Raw genomic sequence first — 11,115 nt, forward strand, 5'->3', positions numbered from 1 at the left:
TATATTCAATCAACCAAGGGCGGACTGGCCTTAGCAGCGACAGGGGGAAGGTCTACGCGAAAAGGTAACTACACAACGCAGTAATCTAATCACGGGCCGTCTACCTTTACATTCACCCTCCACTGCAAGCATGACCGTGACCGCGTAATAACCTAACGAAAAAATTACCCATGGCTACACCAGAAACTTATATGTAGTAGGGTTTCTTTATAATGGGTGTATTGTATAAGTAGCGCACTTGGACTTCCTATGCACTAATTCTGTCTTTTTTCAAATTCCTAGAGGAGGCCCCTCATGCATTACATATAAGTAGAGATCAAAAATTAAAGATGCAAAGAAAGGCGCACACTTTTGGCGGGTCGTTGACACGTCCGAAGGAGGAGAACCGAAAGCGGGCCCGACTCACCCCAACCCCCCCCCCCCTGTTGTGTATATATAGACGGCCCCTCTTCCCTCCCCTCTCATGCCAACAAAACTCTTCATTGAAGGCTCGAAAAAGAGAAGAAAAAGAGAAAGAGCTCACCCTCTAAAAGCAAACAAACGAATCCGCAACAAAACCCAAAATTTTGCACAATCTCGTTTTTTTCATTCCCCTCTCCGTCTCTCCGTCTCTCTCCCTTTCTCTCACCCACAAACATTTGAAATAACCTTTTCTGTGTTCATTTGTCCACTAGCAATAGTATCACCACACACCACCATCATCGTTCATTCGTTTCAGCAAAGCTATCATGTGCAACCCGAACCCATCTTCGCTTGACTTCCCTGAGAAGACCCTACTCAACAAGAACCCCGATAAGACCACCATGGACCTCCAAGATGACCTCCACAGATGGCCTACGCCTTCCGAGGTAATAAACAAAAGCTATTATTTCCACTTTTTTGCATGCATGAACATGATGCTCGAGGAGATTTGCTAGGAAAAGATGGCCATGCAAAGCTTTAACATGTTCTTTAAATTTTCTCAGGCTTTGGAGGAGATTAAGGCCATAGGGAAGATATCCGGGCCGACGGTGGTCACCGGCCTGCTCCTGTACTCGAGGGCCATGATCTCGATGCTCTTCCTCGGGCGCCTCGGCGAGCTCGAGCTCGCGGGTGGGTCCCTCGCCATCGGGTTCGCCAACATCACTGGCTACTCCGTGATCTCCGGCCTTGCGATGGGGATGGAGCCCATCTGCGGGCAGGCTTACGGCGCGCGGCAGTTCAAGATGCTTGGCCTCACGCTGCAGCGCACCGTCCTCCTCCTCCTCTCGGCCTCCATCCCGATAACCTTCATGTGGGCCAACATGAAGGAGATCCTCTTGTGGTGTGGCCAAGACGAGGAGATATCATCCACAGCTCACACATTCATCCTCTTCTCAATGCCTGACCTGTTTTTCCTCTCTCTGCTTCACCCACTGAGGATTTATTTGAGGACTCAGAACATCACATTGCCTCTGACCTATTGCTCAGCTGTTTCGGTCCTCCTTCATGTCCCTCTCAATTTCCTCTTGGTGGTCCACTTCAAGATGGGCATTGCTGGTGTTGCTATAGCCATGGTCTGGACTAATCTCAACCTCTTCGTCTTGCTCTCGGCCTACGTCTACTTCTCGCGCGTGTACAAAGACTCTTGGGTCGCCCCAAGTGCGGACTGCCTCCGGGGGTGGTCCTCCCTGCTCGCCCTTGCCGTGCCGACCTGCGTCTCAGTGTGCCTCGAGTGGTGGTGGTACGAGCTCATGATCGTGTTGTGTGGCCTGCTCGCGAGCCCCCGTGCCACCGTGGCTTCCATGGGGATCCTCATCCAGACCACCTCGCTGGTCTATGTGTTCCCCTCGGCTCTCAGTCTCGGGGTCTCGACCCGGGTGGGGAACGAGCTCGGCGCGAGGCGGCCCTCCCAGGCCCGGATTTCCTCCATCATCGCGCTGGTCTGCGCAGCGGGGCTCGGCCTCGGGGCGATGCTGTTCACCACCCTGGTGCGGCACCAGTGGGGGCGGCTCTTCACGGGGGACGCTGAGATACTGGAGCTGACAGCAGCGGCACTGCCGATCGCAGGGCTCTGCGAGCTCGGGAACTGCCCGCAGACCACGGGATGTGGCGTCTTGAGGGGGAGCGCTAGGCCCACGATTGGCGCCAACATCAACTTGGGCTCATTCTACCTCATCGGCATGCCGGTGGCGATCGTGATGGGGTTCGTGGCCAAAGTGGGCTTTGCAGGGTTGTGGCTTGGCTTGTTGGCTGCTCAGGCTTCATGTGCATTGCTCATGCTCTATGTTCTCTGCACAACTGATTGGGCGGTTCAAGTGGAGAGAGCCAAAGAGCTCACTCAACCTCCTCCCTCTTCTTCCTCTTCTTCATTGCCAATCTCATCCAAAGGGTCATCAGCTGATTCTGCTCCTGTCTCTGTCGTCATGAACCAAAAGGAAGCAAGCAGCAATAAGAAGAGGGCTAATCTTGAAGAGATACTTTGTGTCAACGAGGGTGGTGATGATGATGGGCATATTGTGAACTCAGCTTCATCACATGAGACAGACCCTCTGTTATCCACTCCAAACACAGTGCACTGATGGTGATTCGCATGTTAACCATTATTCCCTCCATTTTTGCAGATATCGGTCCTCTCCTCCTGAGTGGTTGTTGTGTAAAAAGAACCAAAAAAACCCAAAAAAAAGAAGATTAGATTCTCATTGATCATCCCACTTAGTGCTATTGTAGAAAGTTCCTTTCCCCCTTCGTTTTTTTCTCTCTTTTGTTTTGGGTTGTGCCTATTTTTATTGACTTTCTTTTTCCCCCATCTCGCTGTATATCTTAATGGTTCTCTCATCTCAATACAATACTGACACAGTGGAGAGAGAGAAAAGCTTAGGCTGTCGGTTGTTTTTGAGGCGATGGAGAGAGAGAATCTGCGTAACAATTTTGTTTGTTCTTCCCTTCCATATAAGGCAACAACACTTGGCTGCCTAAAAAGGAAAATTAGCATAAATGCCCCCTTTACCTTTGGGATTTACAAAATGAGGCGCACGCAAGCATACGCATCGAGGTTTAAATCTATTATATTGTTCCTGAAATACCTTAGAGAGCGATAGATGGGCCAGAACATTTTTATTTAGGGAAAAATGATTAGACATCTAGTGCTTACTACCGTACCTTGCCCCCCATACAACTAGGTTTCGAACAACATTATATGAATGTAGTGCGACGAATTGCTTTTATCACCACCTCAAACAAAGCGCGGAGTGCTTATTTGCAGATGAATTAATGGAGAAAGGGTATTACCATAAACATATACAGGGCATGGATACGATTGACGATACGCATTGTGAAGAAAGTTGCTTTCAAATTAAGAATGCCACAAAACATAAAGAAAGATCTGGTTGTTTCATATATGAGGAGAGACCGGAGTCTTCGAGTGTTTCTCATGTGCTCTTGAAGTATGACGCTTTCGTTGGCTCAGGTTAATCACTGCATATATAGTGTCATCATTTTCAAAATGGGAAGGAAGAAACTCTTGACGCTGTACACATAGTAATTGATTCGGATGGACGGTAAATAACCTGACACGCCTCGAGAATGCTTTTTTCTAAGTGTGCATCCCAGTGTCCACCCCTTGGCTACCTCCAATTCCCAAAAAGCTACACAGATTTTCACACCTATCATGGATGGCACAAGCGAGTGCCCAATAATGAGTGAGGGTTGAAGATAATTGGGTGGGTGGGTGGAGGCATACAGGGGGAGAGGAAGTATGCAGTGAAGAGAGTGGAACTTGGAGGAGGAGGATGGGGGGGCCCCTGTTGAGAAATGAAGAAACAAAATCTAAGCAATTATTGAGTCTGTCTACTTCTCTTATGACAAAAGCAGGATCGCAGTGTCCCTCTTGCTTCTGCCCTCCGCTCCCAAAACCTTTTGTTTTCATCTGCCACCCCCCCACCCCACACCCCCTCCCTCTTCTCAAAATCAAACACTCTTTCACCAACAGAACCATTTCCATCAACCTCTTCCGATACCCAATGTTCCATGGGGGAGGACATCTCAGTGGACTTTGTTTGTAATAATGCAACAACACTGGTGAAAAACTTATCTAGGAACGTGAAATTAGAAATTATATCCAATTGCTCCTTTTACCATAATTGCTGGTTCTTGTCTTCTTCTTCTCCGTCCGTACATGCACATTTTTTCTTATGGTTTATTCGGATTCACATGGGAGATAAGGTGTTATAGTGTCCGACGTAATTGGTTTATGAGTTTTACATTGATTATATGAATAAATATTTTTTCTTTGCTAAATTATTTAACTTGTTAGACATGTCTTTAAGTCTTATGCTATTCATGTCCAAGATATTTTATCGGTAGCTAAGTGTTGTGCCACCTCTAATCAGGATTACCCGTTTTGAGGTCATGGAGACCCGAATGAGTTGCGACCCGAAGTGAAAATTATTGTCTACGATGCCCGAGTGGGGCCTCCCTGCAAGAATTATCAGAATAATGGGCTCCACACTCACTTCTAACACATTCAGCTGCAAAGAACCAAAAAATACAGATCAACTGATCAAATCTATACATGGGAAAAATTACCAAAAAAGTCCTAAACCTTTTTTTTTTTTCATTTCAGTCCTAAACCTTTTCCAATTGTGCCAATTCAGTTCATCCGGCCACTTTTGGTTGGCCAGCGCTGACGTAGACGCCGGCCGGCCGACGTGGCATTATTTTAATATTTTTTTTCCTTTCTCTCTTTTTTTTTCTTTCCTTCTTCCCCCTGGCCGGTCCGGCCAGGGGGAGGCTCGCCGGTGAGGTGACCTCGCCGGCCATGGGCGAGGTCGAGCTCGCCCGGCGACGGTGAGGCCTCGCCCAGATCTGGCGAGACGTCGCCATCGCTGGGCGAGGTCGAGCTTGCCCGACAACGGCGAGGTCTCACTAGATCTGGGCGAGGCCTCGCCGTCGCTGGGCGAGCTCAACCTCGTCCATGGCCAGCAAGCTCGACCTCGCCCAGCGACGGCGACGTCTCGCCAGATCTGGGCGAGGCCTCGCCGTCACCAGGCGAGCTCGACCTCGCCCATGGCCAGCGAGGTCACCTCGCCGGCGAGCCTCCCTCTGGCCGGACCGGCCAGGGGGGAAGAAGGAAAGAAAAAAAAAAAGAAAGGAAAAAAAATATTAAAATAATGCCACGTCGGCCATCTGGTGTCCACGTCAGCGCCGGCCGGCCAAAAGTGGCCGAATGGACTGAATTGACAAAAAATAAAGGTTTATGACTGAATTCGCACAATTGCAAAAGGTTTTGGATTTTTTTGGTAATTTTCCCTCTATACATGATCATCACTTTAACCTCCATTGATCATGTGCTTATATCAACATCGTGTGCATGATATGGATGAACTGTTAGAATATGTTTTGTACTTTGAACGAGGCCCCTGCTTTATCATTCTTTAGGTTCCCCATTATTTCTTTTCCTCCTAGAGCCTTAAGCCACTTATTCTCTCCCTCCTATTATTCTCCTTGTTGTTCTTTGTTTTATTTTTATTCTTTGCCGCAATTGCCTGTGGAAATTGTGGCAAAGAATTGTCTTTGTGATGGGTGGAATTACGCCAATTTTCCAAAGATGCTAATTTTTTTTCGGTACTGCAAATTCACAAAAGACAAAAATAATACGTGCATATCCATTTCTCTTTGGTGCGTACAAATGAAAAGCTCTAGTGGTCCAAGAGGCAACAAGTTTCTTCTTCTCCTCTCTCTCTCTCATATTATGGATTTAGGAAGATTTAACATATTTAATTGGGTCACTATTAACACAAACTCACACACACAATCCTACCGCAAAATATTTAAAAAAATTCAATTCAATTTTAAAATAAAAGAAGTTGCTTAAAAAAATTCAAAGCGGCTTGACAGGAAGAAGTGCTAAGGTTTGTGTATTGACATCCAATAGCATTTGCATTAGAGGAATATCCTACCATTACTTTATTAAGCATTTGGGATGAGATAAATTCCATTTCCAAATTTGACACTGTATTGGTTTTCGAAGACTCTTGTGTACATCCACACAAACCATGCTTTTGCTTGACGCCTACGATGATAGATATTGTAGAGACATGGTTGGTGACAAATGGTTGTGCCTTGCCCTTGAAAGTTTAGCACGATTGGTGCTCGGAGAGAGCGAATTTTTCCCCTTCGAAACGGTGCATTCTCGCCATACGGAACCTTCATTTTCAAGTAATTTCCTCGGCATTAAGCAAAGCTAAGCACTAGAAAAACGGACTTTCAAGAAACCCTTTGCGGAAAATATTTGATCACCACCAATATATCTCAATATGATCAAACTAATACTACTTTGGTTAAGAAGTCACCTTCCTTGAAACGCACCCTAGAACTACTCTATTGCTCTCTGATAAAACCCTACAAACAAATTGCAAAAACCTTTTTCTGATTTCTTATCTCCCAATGGTGGGAATCTCCTCAAAATGGCGATCGTTTTAATTGGGAATTATTCCCAACCAAAACACCCATCATTGTCGTCAACATCATGGTGACTTGGAATCGAATAACCATGAGCCACGTGTCATTCCAAAGGGGATAATACTAAAAGCGGCCGTTGACGGAGCGACAAGTGTCTAGCATCTCTTAGTCACTTTCCTTAACTTAGTGTCTAGTTCAGCAAATTGCACGAGAACGCAATCGCTTTAGTCTTTTTTATATTGTGTTAATACATTGTCATAAGACAAAGCCAGACAGAAACCAACCGCCCCACCCCATTGGCAGAGACTAGTGGCTGGTTGATGCACCACAGACTTCAACAGAAAAGAAACACTAAATTAGGGTACTTTGGATTAAGAAAGACAGAAAGTGATCTCTTTGATTAAGAACACAAAAGAAAATATATTAATAAAATAAAAGCTTACTAAAGAATGTGTTTAAAAGCAATCCATGAAGTTCCTGGCCACAGGCGGAGCTAAATCTGGCAATGGCATATGTGCTCTTTTTCCTAAAAATGTCTTTTCAAAGCAGCAAAGCGCACACGCACGCTCTGGTGAGAGAGAGAAGTTCAAGTGGGACTTATCTTTTCTGCATAAATATATAATAGTTAGTTGCTCATACTAGTAGTGCAAGATTTAAGCTTTGGCCAATGTGGCTATGAAATCTGACACTCTATACCATAACAAGTGTTGGTCTTCTCTTCTAGGCAAAGACCTCTGTGTCAAACCCAGCTCCGTTTATTCCACCATTTCTGCCGAAAGTCTTCTCTTTTCAAGGGCATTTTTATCGTTTGAAAAGTGAGAGAGAGAGAGAGAGAGAGAGAGAGAGAGAGAGAGAGAGAGAGAGAAGTTGGACATTGATCCTCTAGCTATCTCACTAAGTAGTTCATGACCCACACTTGATGCCTCCACCAGAGGCAAAGTTGATGTAGTGTCTTGAAGTTTCGTTGGATTCATGCACCCACATTTGTGCATTTTTTTGCGTGCTGTCAAAGATGTTTTGCAGCTACTTTCCATGTCCAAGACCAAGTTCAAGATGCATGCGCCTCAATGTTACCCTTCACTGCCTTCTCAATACTGTAAGGTATTTGCGCATATAGCCAATTGCTATGTGCACGTCGTTTCGATTAATAAAAGTAGCTCTAGAACATGCATAACAATGGATAAATCGAAGTTCCTTCTATGCATGGACCCTCTCTTAGTGTTTGATCTCGTTCCACTCATTGTAAATACTCATAGGACAATTGATTGTCAGGTAAGACATGGGAATCTCATTGCACGCCGCATAAAAAGCAGAGGATGTTCTAGATGATTCAAGTCCTAAACGGTAGTATTGCAGGCCTTCAAATCACTTTATCATCCCGAAAATTAGTACATATATGACTGTGGATGACCAGCTTGTTTAATGAGATTAACCGCGATTTTATTAATGGAATGAGTCTAGACAATAAGTCCGGTGCATCGTGTCTACGTCTAAGAAGGATGTGACAGATGAATATGGCTTGTTATGACCGTGGATGACCAGCTTGTTGGGTCTTCCGTGCTGTACTCAAATGGAAAAGAAGCCTACTTCCAAAAGATGGATCACATCTACGTCCCAATTCAAATTCAAAGATGCCAATCGTGTGGTTTCGATCGATGTAGTCCCTCGCATAGGACACACCGCACAACAGTTTCCCCAATGCCTTTCTTTCTAAAGGTCCCCCTTTCTGTTTTGTGCTTGAGGACCTTTTCTATTCTTTTTTTGGTAGGACCATTTATATATTCATTACTTAATCAACTATACAATGCCACTATAAATTTATAGTTCTACAAGCAGCTTCATCCGCCTGTGGTGTCTTTGTTTCTTACGTTGGCGGTGTATGTGACGAAAATCTTCGATTTATTTTTCTCTTTTTCTGTTTTTACTGTGAGATGGACTTCATCTGTGTCGTGTAGAAGCACTCACAGAAAACGAAAACGAAAGAGTCTGTGTTAAGGGCACGTTTGGTGACTTTGTTTGGGGGTGCGTCACCTAGTGGGGCGTGGGTATCACTCGGAGGGAACAATGGTAGGGTTTTCCTTTCTTGGGATTCGTTGCTTGTGCTGAAGATTTTTCGCAATCAAGCCTTGACAACTAAAGGGCGTGTTCTTGTCCCTTTAGAAGACTCCGGTGCATTTTGTGTCCAAATTAAAGAACTGACCCTTCACTTGGGAATGTCCCAAAAGCTCACACATGTAACTGTTCTTCCTTTGGCCCACTCTTTTTTGTTCCTTTCTGAATTTTCACCCCCCAAATGATCATGTGCTCCGTACGTATCGGTGCGGTCGAAAACACTTAAATCTAACTTAATTTCGTATGAGATTTGTATGATCCGACAATCTTCGTATCCTTATGGTACATGCACAGAATACATGCAATTACATCTTTTCCCTCTCTTTCTCTCGAACACATGTACATCGTCAGCGCACACGGAACATATTAATACATTTTATATAGCTTTGGAGACAAAGTCAACCTCAATTAATTAAGAGTTGGATAAGAATTTACAGCCGACCCTCTTGCTCCACTACTGTAAAATGCAGAGACAAGTGAGAAAACGTTCTTGTTTATCTTCGAATTGAATATATTATTCTGGGCATTCGACTAGTCGAGTCTTTTGTGGGAACACGTGGGTGATAAGGCTCAAAAAGAGTGGTTCCAAGCTGAAACTAAGAACATTAATCAATTGTGTCATTGCATGTGTCTTTCTTCGCTTTGACGTGAGAAAATAAACAAATAGCAAACGCCGCTCCTCCCACTTCTTAGTGGCCTTGACTTTATTTTGGGGTGGTTTGCTTTATCGCCATGCTAATGTTTGACCCACGTTCCAATATCACTTGTTCTTTGACTATGTCTTTGTCGGTGTTAAAAGCAAGATTACATGCTCTATGAACACGTAGAGGAGAGAGAGAGAGAGAGAGAGAGAGAGAGAGAGTCCGAGAAGCTATGGACTCTTATTGCTTTCTTCTTTTTTAAGGGAAAGAAACTCCGAAACATATTGCTAAGAGGATGCAGAATAATTGCTTTTCTCGGTGGGAACTTGGAGAAAAGTCAAACCTTGAGACCAGATAATGGAGTATTTTCAGATTCACCATCATGGGTCAAAGACCTAATTGGTCAGAACTCTGTGCACAATTCATAGATGATCACTACATGGCATGGCAGATGGAATGGGGAACAAGGATATATAATCAATGTAACATACGGAACAAAAAGATGAAGCATCTCTATTTGCAGTCTTTCACAAACTGATGCAATAGACCAAGTTAGTGTTTCATTCAAACCTCTCCTTTTTGGCCAGACACAGAATTAAGGTCCTAGTTTGTGTCTTGAAAGCCACGCAACGCATTTGTTACCAAAACAAAAACAAAGAAGAAGAAGAAAATTTGCATGCTCCGACAAGTAGAGACTTCTCTTTTCTAATGGTTGGATTGTAACTCCCATTTGTTTTTGTGAAATGGAACTCTACAAGATCATTTTGCTCAGAGAAATTGTTGCGACCAACCCAGCAACGTGAATAAAAGAAACAATTTGAGTAAGAGGTAAATTGCGCTAGTGAAACCCGAAAATAGTGGATTTATGTGGTTCGGCGGCGTGTCTAGTCCACACGAATAGATTGACGTGATGGTTCCTCTATAACAAGTAAAGAGGAAATTACAAACGTTTGAAACGTTTATATTCAAGTGTTTTCCAATACTAAATAGGTCCAAAACCCACAAGAATCAATCATAAAAGAGGAGTAGTCTCACACTTTCATTTTTCTTGGATGACAGCTATAAAAAAATCTCTATAGAGGTCTCACAAGTTGCTCTACTAAAATAAACTCTAAAGTTTGGAACGAGATCCCATCGATGGTCGGGCGCTGCCAAAATAAGATTGAGCATGTGGCTACTGCATTGAAAAACACAATAGCTACTAGGCACTATCCGGAAGCCTAGCTAGCTTTGTCCTAAAGCCTATACTTAGTCGATAACTCAATTATAATGGAACCATCTAGTTGATCTCTCTATGGAATTAACACTTTCTGTAATTTACTTCTTGCTCGAATGTTTTCGTTTGTTCACGCTTCGCATTAGCTGTAATGGAATGGCGAAGATTCAACATGGATTATTTAGTTTTTTTTTTTTTGGTTTTTGAAAATTCGGTCTCACTTGAGTATTTACATGGATTGATGGAGATGTTGCGCATGCTGGATGAATACCCACTATGAAACGCAAGTGAAGACAAAAGACAAGGTTTTTGCATGTAGTATTCTCTTTTGAAAATCAAAGGCACTTCCGGAGGGACGCAGGCGCCGAAGAATGCAGCACCTTTGATTTTCTAGAAGAAAGCATGGCAAAAAATTTGTCAATTTGCTGGTCATTTTCTTGAAGAGACCCCTTGAGGTGAAGAAGACACTTACTAGGATGAGGTTAACATCTGGTCCTCAAGATTGTCTACAAAAAAACTCAGGAGCAAAATTCAAGGAGTGAAGGGAAACCGGAATCTGATATGCGAAAAAGACTCGAATTTCAATTTCGTTCAACATGTTCTTTCAAGTAGATAAAGACAAAGTTCGTTCGCCGGTCCAAGGCATCGAGGGAGATTCAAAAGGCGATAATCGAAGAATAGGACCGGCAATGTCGGACACGACGTGACGATTTGGCTTTAGCCATG

At 44.0% G+C, this 11,115-nt stretch overlaps 1 protein-coding gene across 1 annotated transcript; it reads left to right on the forward strand.

Moving 5' to 3' along the window:
* Window positions 1–484: 484 nt before the first annotated feature.
* On the forward strand, window positions 485–2,767 carry LOC115676359 (protein DETOXIFICATION 48). The gene is made up of 2 exons (XM_030599251.2): window positions 485–848; window positions 966–2,767. The coding sequence occupies exons 1-2, from the start codon at window positions 729–731 to the stop codon at window positions 2,538–2,540; spliced, it is 1,695 nt and encodes a 564-aa protein (XP_030455111.1). The 5' UTR covers window positions 485–728; the 3' UTR covers window positions 2,541–2,767.
* Window positions 2,768–11,115: the final 8,348 nt, after the last annotated feature.

The sequence above is a fragment of the Syzygium oleosum genome, unplaced genomic scaffold, assembly GCF_021117445.2.
Source record: "Syzygium oleosum isolate NSW1041296 unplaced genomic scaffold, Sole_v2.1 Sole_v2.05, whole genome shotgun sequence".
Taxonomy (NCBI): domain Eukaryota; kingdom Viridiplantae; phylum Streptophyta; class Magnoliopsida; order Myrtales; family Myrtaceae; genus Syzygium; species Syzygium oleosum.

Excerpts from the sequence above, each read along its gene's own strand:
- LOC115676359 (XM_030599251.2), top strand. The coding sequence starts at position 729 with ATGTGCAACCCGAACCCATCTTCGCTTGACTTCCCTGAGAAGACCCTA. Across the intron at positions 849-965 it reads GATGGCCTACGCCTTCCGAG|GCTTTGGAGGAGATTAAGGC; the intron begins GTAATAAACAAA and ends AAATTTTCTCAG.